The sequence below is a fragment of the Onychostoma macrolepis genome, chromosome 07 (assembly GCF_012432095.1).
Source record: "Onychostoma macrolepis isolate SWU-2019 chromosome 07, ASM1243209v1, whole genome shotgun sequence".
Classification (NCBI taxonomy): domain Eukaryota; kingdom Metazoa; phylum Chordata; class Actinopteri; order Cypriniformes; family Cyprinidae; genus Onychostoma; species Onychostoma macrolepis.
Window position 1 is genome coordinate 40,688,974 of NC_081161.1, and position 19,462 is coordinate 40,708,435.

A 19,462-nucleotide genomic window follows, 5' to 3' on the forward strand; every position below is an offset into this window, starting at 1 on the left:
ATTATTTTATATGTACTGTATACAGGTGCTGGTCATATAATTAGAATATCATCAAAAAGTTGATTTATTTCACTAATTCCATTCAAAAGTGAAACTTGTATATTATATTCATTCATTACACACAGACTGATATATTTCAAATGTTTATTTCTTTTAATTTTGATGATTAGAGCTTACAGCTCATGAAAGTCAAAAATCAGTATCTCAAAATATTAGAATATTACTTAAGACCAATACAAAGAAAGGATTTTTAGAAATCTTGGCCAACTGAAAAGTATGAAAATGAAAAGTATGAGCATGTACAGCACTCAATACTTAGTTGGGGCTCCTTTGCCTGAATTACTGCAGCAATGCGGCGTGGCATGGAGTCGATCAGTCTGTGGCACTGCTCAGGTGTTATGAGCCCAGGTTGCTCTGATAGTGGCCTTCAGCTCATCTGCATTGTTGGGTCTGGTGTCTCTCATCTTCCTCTTGACAATACCCCATTGGTTCTTTATGGGGTTCAGGTCTGGTGAGTTTGATGGCCAATCAAGCACAGTAACACTATGGTCATTGAACCAGCTTTTGGTACCTTTGGCAGTGTGGGCAGGTGCCAAGTCCTGCTGGAAAATGAAATCAGCATCTCCATAAAGCTCGTCAACAGAAGGAAGCATGAAGTGCTCTAAAATTTCCTGGTAGATGGCTGCGTTGACTGTGGACATCAGAAAACACAGTGAACCAACACCAGCAGATGACATGGCAGCCCAAATCATCACTGACTGTGGAAACTTCACACTGGACTTCAAGCAACATGGATTCTGTGCCTCTCCACTCTTCCTCCAGACTCTGGGACCTTGATTTCCAAATGAAATGTAAAATTTACTTTCATCTGAAAAGAGGACTTTGGACCACTGAGCAACAGTCCAGTTCTTTTCTCCACAGCCCAGGTAAGATGCTTCTGGCGTTGTCTCTGGTTCAGAAGTGGCTTGGTAGCCCTTTTCCTGAAGGCGTCTGGCGTGGTGACTCTTGATGCACTGACTCCAGCTTCAGTTCTCTCCTTGTGAAGCTCTCACAAGTGTTTGAATCGGCTTTGCTTGACTGTATTCTCAAGCTTGCGGTCATCCCTGTTGCTTGTGCACCTTTTCCTACCCAAATTCTTCCTTCCAGTCAACTTTGCATTTAATATGCTTTGATACAGCACTCTGTAAACAGCCACACCTTTCAGTAATGACCTTCTGTGACTTACCCTCTTTGTGGAGGTGTCAATGTTCGTCTTCTGGATCATTGCCAAGTCAGCAGTCTTCCCCATTATTGTGGTTTCAAAGAACAAGAGATACCCAGAATTTATACTGTAGGGATGGTCATTTATTCAAACTCAAATGTAAATATTCTAATATTTTGAGATACTGATTTTTGACTTTCATGAGCTGTAAGCTCTAATCATCAAAATTAAAACAAAAAAACTTTTGAAATATATCAGTCTGTGTGTAATGAATGAATATAATATACAAGTTTCACTTTTTGAATGGAATTAGTGAAATAAATCAACTTTTTGATGATATTCTAATTATATGACCAGCACCTGTATATTACTGTATTCTACATATGAGGAAAAAATAAACATATACTCTAAAAATGGCTGAGTTGTTTCAACCCGACTTTGGGTCATATATGGACTAACCCAGCTGTTGGGTTAATTTTTTACATTCATTTTTTAACACAAAAGTTGGGTTAGTCCATATTTGACACAAAGTTGGGTTGAAACAACCCAGCATTTTTTATGTAAATATTCAAAATGAATTGAATCAAAAATAATTTATGGTTGCAAAACTAATGAACTAATGAACTTCCTCTGTGTTGTGACTCTGAATTTGGAGGCAGTTCTTAAAATTCTTCTGAATTTTGTCCAACCTTTGCACACACACACACACACACACACACATGGATAGCAGAACTGTTAATTCAGGCTTGTCAGTGAAAGTCTGTGTCGCTGATGAAAGCATGCCGGGCGGCTCCTCTGACCGTGTGCCAAACTCTGCTGCTCTTTAGGGCGTAAGTGCTTGGAGAAGTAGTCAGCCTCACACGCTCGCCCTAGCAGACACTCCCTGGGCTCAGGTACAAAACTAGATTCACTTTTGATACCTGGTACATTTTGTTTTGAAGCTTCAAGCACTCGTAAATAGTTCCCCTTTTAATGAGCAGGGAGGGAAAAAAGCTTTTCAGGAGCTAGCTGTGATTTTATAACCTCCTTAACTTCTATAAATTGTTTATAAGTGTGTCACCAGGCCGTTCTGAGAAAGCCGTCAGCCTAGCATTAGCACGGTAAACACATGGTAACCTACTTCAAATTGGTCTGAACGATTCAGGATTTGGTTCATGTGCTGCAGCTAATCTTCCTCAATAAACCTCTAAGGCAAAGGGAATTTCAGCTCTAACAAACCGGAGCTGCTTTCTCTTCTGTGGGCTTCTTACTGTCACACAATGAACTTTTGACACACTAACAGTTAAATTTTACATTCTGTAGTCTTTTATCTCCTATTAGTTTGGGGGATGTCAGAGATGGATAGCAGCTGGCAGGTTTCGAGGTTCATTTTATGAGTCAGGATGGTTATTTTATGTCAGTCTATGAGTTTATTTTGCGAGTGGCTGATATAAAGAGTGGCTGATACTGTATATATAAAATGCATTTTATACACTGAATTTTATTTGAAGTTCTAAGTAAAACAAAGATCATTGGAGTATGTATAAGAGAAAATACTACTTATGTATTTCTACTTCAAAATTTGTCTAGCTACTTTAAAATAATATTTAATGCAATCTGTTACTTGCTGTTTCTTTGTAATTGTTTGTGAAATTTACTAGCAGTTTCCGAGTGAAATTTTTTTTTACCACTATTTTTTCAGGATGGAAATTTGGAACAAAATGTACAAATAGGCTTAACTCATGAATATTAATTAGGTCATTTGAAGAGATAGTTCAAATTAAAATTGTCATAATTTACTCACCCTCATATCATTCCAAACCTGTATAACTTGTTTTTTTTTTTTTCTTTTCTGTGTAACATGAAGATGTATTGAAGAGTGTTGGTAAACCAAGTTTAACTCTTGGAACCAAAACCAAGAGTTTTGGTTCCCATTGACTTCCATTGTATTTTTTTTTTTTTTTGTCCATACAGAAACAGAAACCGGTTGGTTACCAGCATATTTCAAAATGTCTTCTATTGTGTTCAATAGAAGAAACAAAGTCATATGTGTCCAGTGAAATAACCTAGTTAACATTCAAAAGGTCATTGACAGACTTTATCTATTATCAACTAAAACCAGAATCATTAAATTGTGGATTCTCAGTAAACCTTTCTACCTCAATTAACACAAATTTCAGCTTGATCTTTATGTGCAGTAGTTGAACACCGATAACATTTGATAACATCTTTTGTATACATACAGTACAATTTGCTTTCTCAAAAATGTTAGCTGTAGGCCCCTAAATGATGTCCGCAGTACTTGATAAGTTTAACGTGGTTGTTGTGGTCTTGTTTTACAGGGAGTTGCGAGCCAGACGCAGAGTGCTTACTTCCTCCCTGAATTTGCACTTTCTCCACAAGGAAGCTTTCTGGAAGACACAACAGGAGAGCAGTATCTCACCTACCGCTATGATGACCAGGTCAGAAACACAGCATCACACGCTCAGTACTCATCTGTTGAAATTATTTTTATTAATTAAACCTGAGTCACACTTGCCACTTCCTTTTGTGGTGATTTAATTGCACATCGTACAACTTCTGCTCTGAGAAACGATCATGGTTCATTAGCTTCTTGAATTTAATACTATCTAATAGGCTCTGTTCTAAAAGCAGGTCGGCTGCCTTGCTGTCTACTAGCATTGGGTAAAATAAGACATTTAGGTTTAACATTTCTTTATCAATATTATTCAGTGTTGAATGAAAGGTATGAATTGAATTATTTTTATTATGATATATTATTATGCTTCCTATTAATTATTCCTAATTATACTTTGCAGCATGCTGTCTAGGTAGGCAGCTCACTAGGTTTTGGAACAGATCTATAAATTTATTATTAGCATTGCATGAGTTTTTTGTAGAAAAGTGAACTTGGCGTATGATTGAAAGAGTCAGCAATTAATTTGTCCATTATAAATAATATGTGTCTGTCGTTTCTGCACTCCACTGAGAGAAAAACAGTTGGAAGAATAGTGAGAAATTACATTAGTGCTACTTTTTATTTTAATTTGTGTTGTGTGCTATGATTAACATTTAATATGATATAACCTTAATTGTCAAGTTTAACAAATTCTGATTTGAATGTAATTTTTTCATTGGCCAGGTTAGAATCAACTTTTTTTGATGCAGAAATGGATAAATGCAATTTATTAAAGTCTACTGTATATCTATATAAAACATAACATTTTTATACACTATCGCTCAAAGGTTTGGGTCAGAAAGATGCATTAAATTAAACATTAAACCTTTATAATGTTTCAGAAGACTGCATATAGATAGATGCTGTTCTTCTGAATTTTCTGTTCATCAAAGAATCCTGAAAAAAAATAAATGCATCACAGTCTCCACAAAAAAATAGAAAGTTTCACATTTAAGTGTTACATTCAAATTACATTTGAAACTATATTCAAATTTAAAAAAAAAAACCTGCTATTTTAAATTGTATTTATAATTTTTACTGTATTTTGGATCAAATAAATGCAGTCTTGGTGAGACTTTTTTCAAAACCATCTCACTGACCCTGACAATAATGGATTTATTATATTTTTATATTAAGCAGTATTTTTGCTTTTAGCTTTATTGACCAATCAGTATCCAGGACCAGAACTATCCATTCTGAAATAGTGAAAGAGTTATTAAAAATGGGAGCACAAGACCTGTCGATAATGTATATTGTGATTTGTTCACAAATCACAGATATAATATAAGCTTCAGTGACAGGCTCTGTGTTAGTGGTTGTTCAGGACTCTGCTGTTGGGCTATTTCCCCTCGGTACAATCAGTTAAAGCTTTCAGATCAGCCCCTCGGCTTAAGGGGAATTTGGGCCAGGCCGTCTCGATAAACCCTCTGTAACAGGAAAGTCCAGGTAAACCCCAAGTTTATAGGCATTATAAAGCTCTGCCTGACTGTTTTCTTTTGAGCGCCTGCCCTGGGAGCCATTAACCCAGACACACTGTGTGCCATCGGACTGTTTTGGGGCCTGTTATGGAAACCTTGGTTCGTGTCAGTCCAGCACTGATGTCTGTTTCCAGGCCAGTTGTTATGTTTGTGACGTGTTGGCATGCATGTCAAGGATGGCTTTTATTATGTTGATTTAATACTGGAATGTGGCGGTGGCACGGCAACCACGCAAACACATGCTGCTTCCTGTTGTTAGGACAAACTTCCAAGCATTTCTGCTCATATGAGCTCTTACTAATGCACTGCTGTTGTATATCAACGCTGATAGGTGTGTGTATGTGTGCAAAAACATTCGCAATGGCTGTGTTTGAGATTGCATTCTACCATACTGCTCTTACTTTTGCTGCAGTATATAGTGTATGTTAATTTTTTTTCTCCAGTTTATCAATTTGGCATGGATTTCAATAGTTTTTATTATATTATTGTTAGTATTCGTTTGGTTTTAGTTTTTCCCCAGAGTTTAGTTTCAGTTTATATCTATTTTTTATTTTATTTTAATATTGTTTATGTATTATAATATTCATCCATATTTTGAATTATCTAATTTTTACATTTTCAGGTTTCATTTTCATTTTCATTTTTGTAATTTTGTTATGTTTTAAAACATTTCTAATTTTCATTTTTCTAGTTTTTCATGAAATATTTATTTTGTCATTTATTTCATATATATGTATATATTAGTGCTGTCAACGATTAATCGCAATTAATCGCATCTGAAATAAAGTTTAATATATATGTGTGCATACTGTGTATATTTATTATGTACATATAAAGACACACACATACAGCATATATTTTGAAAATATTTACATGTATTTACATGTATATATTTAAATTAATATAAATCATATCATATATAAATGTATTAAATATATAAACGTAACATATTTTTCTTAAATATATACATGTATGTGTATTTATATATACATAACATAATAAATATACACAGTACACACACATATATTATGTAAACAAAAACTTTTATTTTGGATGCGATTAATCGCAATTAATCATTTGACATCACTAATATATACAGTATATATATATATATATATATATATATATATACAGGTGCTGGTCATATAATTATAATATCATCAAAAAGTTGATTTATTTCACTAATTCCATTCAAAAGTGAAACTTGTATATTATATTCATTCATTACACACAGACTGATATATTTCAAATGTTTATTTCTTTTAATTTTGATGATTAGAGCTTACAGCTCATGAAAGTCAAAAATCAGTATCTCAAAATATTAGAATATTTACATTTGAGTTTGAATAAATGACCATCCCTACAGTATAAATTCTGGGTATCTCTTGTTCTTTGAAACCACAATAATGGGGAAGACTGCTGACTTGGCAATGATCCAGAAGACGAACATTGACACCCTCCACAAAGAGGGTAAGTCACAGAGGGTCATTACTGAAAGGTGTGGCTGTTTACAGAGTGCTGTATCAAAGCATATTAAATGCAAAGTTGACTGGAAGGAAGAATTTGGGTAGGAAAAGGTGCACAAGCAACAGGGATGACTGCAAGCTTGAGAATGCAGTCAAGAAAAGCCAACTGAAACACTTGGGAGAGCTTCACAAGGAGAGAACTGAAGCTGGAGTCAGTGCATCAAGAGTCACCACGCTCAGGAAAAGGGCTACCAAGCCACTTCTGAACCAGAGACAACGCCAGAAGCGTCTTACCTGGGCTGTGGAGAAAAGAACTGGACTGTTGCTCAGTGGTCCAAAGTCCTCTTTTCAGATGAAAGTAAATTTTACATTTCATTTGGAAATCAAGGTCCCAGAGTCTGAAGGAAGAGTCGAGAGGCACATAATCCATGTTGCTTGACGTCCAGTGTGAAGTTTCCACAGTCAGTGATGATTTGGGCTGCCATGTCATCTGCTGGTGTTGGTCCACTGTGTTTTCTGATGTCCACAGTCAACGCAGCCATCTACCAGGAAATTTTAGAGCACTTCATGCTTCCTTCTGTTGACAAGCTTTATGGAGATGCTGATTTCATTTTCCAGCAGGACTTGGCACCTGCCCACACTGCCAAAGGTACCAAAAGCTGGTTCAATGACCATAGTGTTACTGTGCTTGATTGGCCAGCAAACTCACCTGACCTGACCTTGTCAAGAGGAAGATGAGAGACACCAGACCCAACAATGCAGATGAGCTGAAGGCCACTATCAGAGCAACCTGGGCTCTCATAACACCTGAGCAGTGCCACAGACTGATCGACTCCATGCCACGCCACATTGCTGCAGTAATTCAGGCAAAAGGAGCCCCAACTAAGTATTGAGTGCTGTACATGCTCATACTTTTCATTTTCATACTTTTCAGTTGGCCAAGATTTCTAAAAATCCTTTCTTTGTATTGGTCTTAAGTAATATTCTAATATTTTGAGATACTGATTTTTGACTTTCATGATCTGTAAGCTCTAATCATCAAAATTAAAAGAAATAAACATTTGAAATATATCAGTCTGTGTGTAATGAATTAATATAATATACAAGTTTCACTTTTTGAATGGAATTAGTGAAATAAATCAACTTTTTGATGATATTATAATTATATGACCAGCACCTGTATATACAGTATATATATATTTATATAGAAATTTACAAAATATCTTCATGGAACATGATCTTTACTTAACATCCTAATGATTTTTAGCATAAAAGAAAAATCAATAATTTTGACCCATGCAATATATTTTTGGCTATTGCTAATATACCCCAGCGACTTAAGACTGGTTTTGTGGTGCAGGGTCACATATACACTGTAAGTTTTTTCTTTAGTTATTACAGTATACAGTTCCCGCTGATTTCAACACAATTTCCATTCTTAGGCAGACACAGAAAATGGCCTTACTGAAAAAAGGGTCCCATTTCTGCCCATTATGGTAGAATAAAGTCTTTTATGCTGACTGACGTTTCATATTTAGAACGTGTCAAAGGATGTGAAACCTTCTCAGTCATCCCGTCTGAGAGGTAAAGGGCTCTTCTTACAAAAGAAAATGCCACCGGCCCCAGTGCCGCTCCTTGCATGCTGCGTCTCTCCAGTAAGTCGTCTCTCTTGCCAGAAAGAGGGTGGATACCATCCAGGCCTGTGCCTGCTGAGGTTAGCCACAGATGGAGGGCTTTCCCCTACAGACACGGGGCTTAAACTAATAGATAATGCACATGTTCCCTTCGGGCATCTCCCCGGCCAGCCGAAGCGCCTGACAGACAGGCCCATAGTATAAAGCAGCTTTCCTCAGAGAGCCCCGTAAAGCATATCTAATGGTTTTTTGTGTTGCGCTACCTGATTGAGACTTTGAGTTTAGCCAGCTGGAGTTTTTTGGCTCCGAGCAGCACGCTAGTGCCAGTGTTTCCACTTGCAGCCAGTCCAGTCCTTTCTAAAATAAGTTCTCGTTTGAAAAGACGTGACACTGTGCAGGCAGAAGGCAGATTTTTAATGGATGGGTTTGGATTGTGTTGATTAATTTGGGTCAAGGAGCAAGCTACGGTTGGGGCGATTTGAATGTCTGGGTTTGAGAAGGTGTTCACCTTGAGAAAGCAAGTGCCAGGTTTCATCTTTGAAGGTCTTTGATGGGGTATTTGTAAAACTGGCCCCCGTCTGTGGCATGCCGTTGTACTGGGATGGAGATTTTAATAGGGAGAGTCAGGCTCAGCAGGACTAAAGGAACTTGCATACTAACTATCTCTGAAGTGAACTATGATGAAGAAAGCAGGAGGGTGTTAAATTTGAACCGTAAAAAGTACGAGACGCCTTTAATAGTTGGTTTATGCTGTATGTATTTGTAGTTAGATGGTCAAGAGGTGTTTTGCATCATAGCTGTTACTATATTGTGTGTTTTACCACAACTGAAACTATATTGACCAATTAGCATCCAAGACTGTAACAATCTGTTTTGTAATTGACATTTTAGCATTTCGTGTAGACATGGAGCATTAAAGGAATAGTTCACCCAAAAATGAAAATTTGCTGAAAATGTACCAAGATGTAGGTGAGTTTGTTTCTTCATCAGAATAGATTTGGAGCATTGTATCACTCGCTCACCAATGGATGCCCTGCAGTGAATGGGTGCCGTCAGAATCAGAGTCCAAACAGCTAATAAAAGCATCACAATAATCCACAAATAATTCACACCACTCCAGTCCATCCGTTAACATCTTGTGAAGTGAAAAGCTGTGTGTTTGTAAGAAACAAATATTTCATTAAAGCGTTTTAACTTTAAACCGTCGCTTCTGGCCAAAATACCAGTCCATAATCCAAAATAATTCTTCCTCCTGTGAAAAATTCCATTCACTGTTGTCTCTCACATTAAAATCCACCCACATTTGTTTAGAAATGTTTTGGACTGTTTTCGCTTGAAAACTGTGCTTGATGAGATGATTTTTTTACTGGAGAAAGCAATATTATGGATCACTTGTGGATTATTGTGATGTTTTTATCAGCTGTTTGGACTCTCATTCTGACGGCACCCATTCACTGCAAAGGATCCATTAGTGAGCAAGTAATGTAATGCTACATTTCTCCAAATCTGTAGCTACACATTAAAAACAGTTCCAAAAATCTTAATTATTTTTTGTTACACTATGCACTGTTCATAATTAATTTCTTAATATATATATATTTTGTCATTAATAGAAAAGCTTGTGCTGTGCGTGTTTAAGGACAATTTTGTATATGTAATGAGTTGTTTTTTAAATTTCATACATATCGAGGTTTATATCTGTTTGATTTGCAAAATCACTGGTAAAATATCTCAATGGCTGGTGAAATTGAGCATTTACTAGCCAACGTGCCTGGCAAACAAAAAAGCTAATTTCCTTTGCTGGTTTTAATGCAGTATAATCCCATGTGATGGACATAAGCATTGTGGGTCCTCTATTAGTCTCATGCTCTTGTGGTTCTCGGATCAGTTCCAAACACCTCTCAATTCCCAGAATGCACCTAGTAATAATCTGGAGTCTCGTTACATGCAGTGCCTTACTGCAAAATAAGTCATGCACACCTCATATACGGCCATCATTAAAGAGTCATTGCATACTGCTTCTGTCTTTAAGTGCATCTGTCTGTCTGTCTGTCTGTCAAGACACACCTTGGATTCCGGATTTGTATGTTTTATAAAACATTTAAAATTTCTTGATGTTTAAAAGTTTATAGAAAGTCTGTAGCCCCTTTGACTGTATATTTGTAAATCACAGGTAAGTGAAGCATTTCATTACGCAGCACTTTTTATTTTGTATTACGCAAGTATTTTGTACAGACCTTTCTCTCAACTCTTGTGTGTGTGTGTGTGTGTGTGTGAATGTACATGCCGAGCTGCTCCTAATTGTCTCTAATTAAAGCCTGAATTCTTTCCAACTGCTAAAAAACACATTTCATCACCCCGCTGCCTGCTAATGCTCATAACGCCTTTTTATGCAATGACACCCTTGATCTATTTTTAATGTGGCATTTCCATAAATTCGCATCTCTGAAACGCCTCTTTTGACTTTCAGGTCCTCGTGCCAAAAAGGATGTTGGTAATGCCAAAGTTGGGATGCTAATCAAGACTCTCTTAGTTATATGGGGCTTCTAGTGTTTTACCCTGAGCACTTTCAGTCGAGGCTTGTGTAAAGTCCCATTTGCCTAATCCTCAAAAACGCCTGACAAGATGTAGCTCAGTCATAGGCTAATGCTTGACATTTGAAATTAGATAGCAATGCATGCGATCAAGTTCAATGTGGTAGGCAGATATTAGCTGCAGATGTTTTATTATCAAAGGATTTAGTGCTGTGGAGACATAAAACAAGGGCGTAATGAGGTTGATATTGGAAACATTGACAAGAACAAGCCTGGGTTGGTAAGATTTTTTTTTTTAAAGGAATTAATACTTTTATTCAGCGAGGATGCATTAAATTGATCAAACAAGACATTTATAATCTAACAAAAATGTATATTTGAAATAAATGCTGTTCTTTTGAATTCATCAAAGAATCTTGAAAAAAACGTCGGAAAAATATTAAGCAGCACAACTGTTACATTAAAAATCATGTTTGACATTATTCTTCTGTTTTGACTGAACTTTGCCTTTGATAAATACAAAGCAAAAATGCGTCCTCAACTACCCTCACAAAGTTCAACATGAACTTCAACGTGACGACCAAACCTCCTGTCTGAAAAGAAATTGTTTTTAGTGAAAGACGTTTCATTCATTGTTGCCAAGCCGCTTTCACGGTCACACCGCAGATAGAATTATCCTCAGACCTCGACGTGTCAAGCTGTTGATAAGACGAGAATCAAGATAGAAAGGAAATTAAACATGTTAGTATTGGTAGAGGAATCATGCCAGGCACGTCTCGCTTCAGGTAAGAATGTAGTGGTGAGATATTTTTATTCCTTTCTGAGAGTTTTATTTGAAATATTTAATTGAGATATTACATCCTCAACTGCCCCCAGCACAAAAATAATAGCAACTAATGTAACAATAATCCAAATTTATCATTGCATTGTACTTTATGAATAGTTGTTCTCAGCCGTTTTGTAATCCGAATGAGTCCTATCATTTTAATTTGATTGTTTTTCTTACTTTTATGGTGTTTTTCTGTTCATTTTGGAGCTTGATATTCATAGTCGCTGTTGAAAAATAGCTGTGTGGAGTCCGTTCCATTGTAAATAGAACAGCTTATGGGTTTGAAACGTCTTGAGGGGGCGTAAATGATGACAGAATATTCACTTTTGGGTGAAGGATTCCTGTAGTGTGGATGAATGCTGTTATTTCCCGGAGAGAAACACAGGGTCGCAGTGTGCTGACCACATGACGGTAATATTAACTTAGGAGACATAATTGTGTAACTTCATGTAGAGCAGTCAACCGTGAAAGCCTAGCATTACAGCTGCCATCGGTGATATTCAGGAAAAGTGTGTGTATCATATCAGCCTTTCCCTCCACCGCTATTAATCAAATCTGGAAAACTTCTGGAATTTAAACAGGGCCAAAATGGCTGGATGTTATTGTATGGCGCATGTTTTTGCTCGGGGAACAGGCCTTTTTGAGGTTCTGACTTATGAGCAGGGAGTGAAAGTTGGATTGCGTGTGCTTGGCTTTGAAAACCACACACATACACGCAGGTATAGAAGAGAGAGGAAGATATAAGCTCTGTTTCAAAACCTAGTGTAATGTACTACATACACCAATATTGGTACTTTTAACTAAAACTAAGGCTACATCAACAATAATCCAGATAAGTTTGAAAAGGCATGTTTTTGACCTTTTGTCCATGCTGAGATGCTGTTTTTGGCCAGTGAAAATAGAGCCTTTAGAAGATGATCTCTCAGGTGGATAAATTTGAAAATGCCATCATTTTTGACTTTTTGTGTGGACTCTGAAACGGAGGTATTTGAAAAAAAAATGTGCATAGTCATGTGATGCATATTGTACTTATGGTAGTACCAGCATTGTTATGCATGCAATTCACTTTAAAAATGTTGCTAAAGATTCATATTCCATTTCTGCAAAGATGAAAGAATATTTACTCGCAATTGCTGTCCTGCAAAAGATGTTGACAGTTGTCTCTCGGTATCAGTGAGCATTTATGACATTTTACGCATGCGCAGCAAGGTGATTTATGCGGTTTTAGAGGTATGGACACAGAAATCTTCAGAAATTGCATTAAAATCACTAGTTTTGAATATAAATATATCCGAATTAATTTGGATGAAGCCCAAATCTATAAAAGGTAGTTTTTGATCATTGAATTAAAGCTAAAAAAAAAAGAAGACATTTAAAAATAAAAGAACATTTAAGTTGAATAAAAATTACTAAAATAAACAAAAATGAAAATGAAAACTGAAAATATAAAATGTACAATTCAAAATATTAATGAATACTATAATAGTATATAAATAATTCTAAAAAGAACACTGACACGGGCAGCTGCTTTCTAAAAAGTTATACTAACATCATGAAACCTATTAAGAGACTGATCTGGAGTGCACTACATAGGCGTCACACAAATTACACTCCCCATGATGTGCACACATTGTAAAATAATATTTTTCGAAGTTGTAAATAAAACATTATTCAAGTATGTTTTGCAAGAAAATTCTCTTTTAGATTATATTGGATATGTTTATTATGAATATATTTTATTATTTCAGCAATATCTGGGATAGTTCACCTGAAAAATTTAATTATGTCGTCATGTACTGACTCTTAAGTTGTTCTAAACCTGTATGAGTTTATTTTTTTCCTGCTGAACACAAAATAAGATATTCTGGAGAACGTTGATATCCAAAAAGTAGACGAGAACCATTGGTTTCCATAGTAGGAAAAAAATATGGAAGCCAATGGCTACCAGCAACCATGACGTTTTTTGGTGAACTATCTCTTTAAGGATAGAAACAAGGTATTTTACTTAGCCAACTTGGTTTGCAGCACACACATGATGCCTAATGCTGTCTAAGTAGGGAGCTCACTAGGTTTTGGAACAGAACTATTTAGAGTATTTTTTACAGTCATGTTAATTCACCTCATGTGGGTTTTTCGTTTCAAATAATTTGCTGTTTTTGTCATTAAACCTTCAACTTGTGTGTGTGTGTTTTGCCGTTCCTGCTATGTGGGGGGCTGTGGCTGTTCTCAAATCAGCTTGTATCGACTACTTAAGGGACTCACACGGGCTGCACACCTGTTGTGTCAATTCCCTGCATTCAAGTTCACTCAAGGTCATATTTTTAACACAGTGGCCACGTTTGAACACATATGCGAACTGCATTATGTTTGTGTGTGTGTCTCCTGTCTCACCCCCCGGACAACAGGTGTGGCCCCTGGAACAGAACAGCCATCTGGATCTCGTTTGCCTGTCTTTTGAGAGTGCGCCGATTTAGCAATTGCCTCATTTTGCGGCCTTATTTCACGTACTCTGACACGGTGTTCTTTGGTCGTGGCTTAACATTAACACATTACGGCAGCGTCCTCTTAAAGGGATAGCTCACCCAAAAGTGAAATGTTGCTGTTAATTTACTCCCTTTCAAGGTGTAGGTGATTTTTTTTTTTTTTCAGTAAAGAAGATTTTTAGCTGAAACTGTAGCCCTTGGTGATTCAGAAAATACAAATCAATGGCCACTGATACTTTGAGAGTCAAGAAAAGCATATCGGGGAACACAAAATTAATACTTGTGGCTCCTGATGATATATTGAGGTCTTATGAAGCAAAAAGATCGGTCTGTGTAATAAACTGGATCACAGGTAACAATGTTTTAAATGTTGTAAATGTTCAGAGTCTCAGGCAAACCCAGTGTGATGTCCGGTTCACAAACAAATCATTCTTTTGAACTGGTTCTTTTTAAGGAACTAGATTAACCAGTTTGAATCAGTTTGTGGCTCGAGCAGCACTGATCTACAAGTTACTCAATCAAAACTTACTTTCGGACGTCTGACAGGTTCCCTGACTTGAAATGAGCCAAGATACTGGCCTATATGATCCTTTTTGAACTGTTTCAGCGCTCCAGTTCCTCTAACAGTCACTGAACTGAGGGAACAGTTCCGACTCGTACCGTAGACCGATGAGCTGGGGATATGTGCATACATGAACCGAGCAAAAGTTTTTATGGTTTCTCATTGTTTATGTAAAAAGGTGAGCTGATGAAGATTAGTTTATTCACTTTATTTGCAAAACATCCAAACTTCACATTATTATTGGGTGCTTTAATAATTCAATTGCATTGAATTGGTTACCCAGACAGCAACATAGTTTTGGCCCAAATCCAGCTCACATCTGGCCTGTGTGAAATCCATGCGGGCCAGATGTGGGCCGGATCTGGGCCAACACTGCTTGCTGTCTGGGTAGTTTCAGTCCTTGATTCTGATTGGTCAGCAGCTGTTTTATTCACAATAAAGCACGGCTATGACTGTGTCTCCCAACGGTTCTGTGCATTACTGCGCATTACAATCAGCCTTAGCAACATAAACAGTCAATATAGCATCACAGCTGTTCCATGTATTATGTATTTCAGCAAAATTAACTGTTTATTATTCATGCGCTAAAGTATGAGTGACCTCTGCTGGCGTTTTGTTGCATCATTCACCTTAAATTTTGAGGCCACGCCCTTCCCTCTAAAAGAAACTCTCACATGCAGATATGTGTGCGCAGTGTGGAGGGAATATTATTAGTATTATTTTTCGGCTATAGTACTGTATGTCCATTCATTTACACTGTAATGATGCTTGCGAATTCGCTCTGAGTTTTTGGAACCACTATTGAAACAAACTGTCTGAAAGAACCAGTTTAAAAAAAATGTTTTATTTCCCTGTTGCCTGAGGCTCTGGATTAATTATTACAGGTAATAATGTTGTAAATAATGTTCAGTTTCTTGCACAAACCGATCGTTTCGCTTCATAAGACCTCAATATATCATTAGGAGCCACGAGTATTAATTTTGTGTTCCCTGATATGCTTTTTGTTGACTCTCAAAGTGACATTAGCCATTGCCTCGCAATCAACAGTTTCAACTAAAAATCTTCTTTACTGTTCTACCGAAGAAAAAAAAAGCCACCTGCTTCTTGGATGGCCTGAGCGTGAGTACATTAACAGCAAATTTTCATTTATGGGAGGACTATCCCTTTAACGTTACGTCGAATTTGGGCAGCGATTGCGTTTACTTTGCAGGACGCCAGGAGGGAGAAGATTGAGCCGCTAAGAATTTATTGTTCTGAGAGGAATTCCAGTGTTTGAGAAACAGGAACAGATAACAAAAGGATAGATGATGCCAGGGTCGTCTCTGGGGTTGTGGAGCAGAGGTTCAACAAGGTTTAACTCAAACAGAGGCTTCTTTAAGACATTCTTAACATGCTGGACAGAACAGATATTGTCCTCCCTCTGTGCTTTATGTGTCTCAATTAGGACTTTACATGAAACGCTGGTCTAAATTAAGTTGTTACAAACAAAACGAACAAAGAGACCTTAGAATGCGAGAAGAAATATTCAACTCCACAAAAGCAATTACCTGCTAAATCAAATGAGGTCAGAAGATGTCTCATTCGCTGACGTTTTATGGGTGAGGACAATCAGAAGGACAAATCGTCTGTGGAGAAGTGGAGTCAGCAGGGAACTACGTCTTCTTCCAAAAGATGTAATGGGAAAAGTGTAGCTGGTGCATGTCATATTAGTTTTATGAGTTTAGATTCCATGGTGAGTTACAACCCACTTCCTGGCTTTTATTAAGTTTCCCCTGATTTTGAGAATCAAATGCAAATAGCATAAATAAGACAACAAATGTGACACATTTACAATTAAATTAAAGACTTACAGGTGGTGTTTTGAAAGTCTGTGGCCCCCCAGTGGTCAAAGCCGAGACTTATTGAGTGCTTGAATATAACAGAAAGTTAAAATTTTTTTATTATCGATATGGTGTAGTTATGACTGTACTATTGTATCATACCTTCCTTTTGTTCTGTTTTGTAAATTTGCCATGTTTTTTTTTTATTATAAAGGTATCAATACAAATAGATTGAAACAATCCTTAAAAAAAAAAACCCCAAAGTGTCAGTTTCCGCAAAAATCTATTCAACATCGATAATAATAAGAAATGTTTCTTGAGCACCACATCAGCATATTTCTCATTTTATTCAGCTTTGCTGTCACATCAATAAATTACATTTTGGAATACAATAAAATAGAAAACAGCTGTTTTTACTGTATTTTTGATCAAATAAATGCAGCCTTTACTGGACTGAAGCAGTTTAGGTTTGCATGATTATCCACACATCGTTTTTTGGAAAAATCATGTTAAAATGTGAGCATTAAATGTGATCATCAGGCTTTTGAAGAGCACTGATTTGTTCATCTTTCAATCATCATTGTATTACATTGCATTATGTTTTATCCCCACAATAAAACCACAGAGCTTTGATCATAAATTTATTTATAGGCGTTTTATGTTAGTAATAACAATGTCATCTTATTTTTTGGCCACATTAACATCAACATCTGCACCAAATTGCATGGTTTTGCTCAGTTTGTGCCTCTGAATAAAACTGAGATGTTTTTTTTTGCCTCCTCGATTATTCTGACTATATCATAATATGGGCTGTAAAAGGCTGATGTATCAAAACATAAAATGCCGGGCATGATACAAAACATAAAATGCATATTATTATTATTTTTTTTCATTTATCATGTCTAATGGTTCAATAAACATAAAAAAAAAAAAAAAAAACATTAATAAAAAAAAAATATACACACACACACACACACACACACACAGTATATATAAAACACATTTTTAATTGAGTATTTTTCCAGTTTAGCTAGATATGTAACTTCAGATGCTGATAATATGAAGAAACAACAAGAAGCAGCTGCAAGTGTGTAAAGTTCATGGTACCCAGATTCAATTAGATTAATTCAAGCTCTAAATTTTATAGATATTCAATGTTTTTTTCTTTTCTGTCCTGACTGTCCTGTTATGCTTGCAGATCCACGCCATCAAAAGACATAAAAAATGAATGAATACCAAATGGTTTTCATTGAGCTGGGCAGCACTGAGTAACCATAGCTACATTTTTGGTGTTATCCAGCTGAACTCCGGCCCGCTTGCTGGTTCCCGCTCGCAACAACCAGTCGCTAACTTTTATTACAGAGCGCTCAGATGGATTAGGCCTGAATCGCAACAAAGAAAGGCTGTGCATAGATTTTACGCCACGTTACCCCTTCCTGGGAACTGCCCGTCACCGGCTTTGTTTGAGAGAGGAGCTGTGTATACACCTGCTTTGTGTCTTGCTACTACACACACACACACACACCAGCACAGGTTCATCCTTTATTCAACCCCGTAAGCAAAATTAAACAAGACAATCCACGCTACTAAACTGTACAAGAGAATCCTGTAAACCATTTTACATATTTAATGTGAATAAAAAGCCTTTTTTTAAGAATCTGAATTAAACACAATCCTGTTATTATTCCAAACTGGTCAAACCTACTATTATTATTATTTATAATTATTATTATTATTGATAATATTATTTATACATATATTTTGAGAGTTTTGTGTTTTAAATCAAATGCATGTAATATTTGTATTTAATTTAATTACATTTTTTATTTGATTTTAATTTATGATTGTATTTAATAAATATATATGTGCTCTATTCCTACCAGGCAAACCACTTTATATTATATTATATATTATATTATATTATATTATATTATATTATATTATATTATATTATATTATATTATATTATATTATATTATATTATTATATTATATTATATTATATTATATTATATTATATTATATTATATTATATTATTTTGAGAGTTTTATGTTTTTATTATTTTTGTGATATTTTTATAAAATACATGTAATATATGAATATTTATTTGTATTTAATAAATAAATAGGCATGAAATATTTACAAAATATGAGCATTGTTCTCACAGGATATATATATATATATATATATATAATAAATATATACATTATTATACCTATTATATAAATTATATTTTTTCTTAATTTAAAAATATATATACATTATGTAATATATTTATATAATATTTACTATAATATATATTTTTATTTTCTAGATAGATAGTGTTAAATGAGTCTGCAGTGCTGTTAGGACCCGTTGGTTCAAATTTAAGCAGCTTTGGTGACATCAGCCTGAAAAGTTGTGCATTTTGCAAATACTGTATGAGTCATGCACAATAAATAACATGTATTAAGAAAATAGGTAAGATCAGTTATGATTTCATGTTGACTGTTAAAGCCAAAGGTCATCTGCTGATTTAAGTTTGGCTGATGTTTTCTGTTTTTACTGAGGTCATGTTGTTTGTTCTGGATTGGTGGAGTCAGTGTGTTGCGCTGATCAAAGGCTGTAAATCGCTCAGGATCAGGGTACTGTATATGGTTATATGGTCATTCTGCATCTAGTGTTTGATATTCAGTCCAAATCCAAATTAAAGTAAACATTTGAGTGCTTATACAGCACCCCATTTCTTTAGATCATATTTTTCTTTTTCCTTTCAACTTTGCATAGTATCAGTTCTGAGTCTGATATAGCTGATGACAGCAGGAGACCAACTTTGGCAAGTTTGTGTGTTTGTTTCTTGGGTCGTGTTCAGGATAACATGCTACAGTATGCTACAGTATGACACTTCTACACTATATAGTGTGTGATGAATGAACTGGACACGATATAAGCTACAATCTCTTTTATGACTTATTGTTTGATCAGACTGCCAAAAGTTTATGCATTTTTTTGTAAAAATAATAATAAACATAACAATGA

At 35.8% G+C, this 19,462-nt stretch overlaps 1 protein-coding gene across 1 annotated transcript in view; it reads left to right on the top strand.

Moving 5' to 3' along the window:
• The window catches only part of adamtsl3 (ADAMTS-like 3), a 183,362-nt gene that overhangs the window by 24,421 nt on the left and 139,479 nt on the right, over positions 1-19,462 (top strand). The window contains 1 exon segment of the mRNA XM_058780368.1: positions 3,523-3,642. Coding sequence (XP_058636351.1) covers positions 3,523-3,642 — 120 coding nt within the window.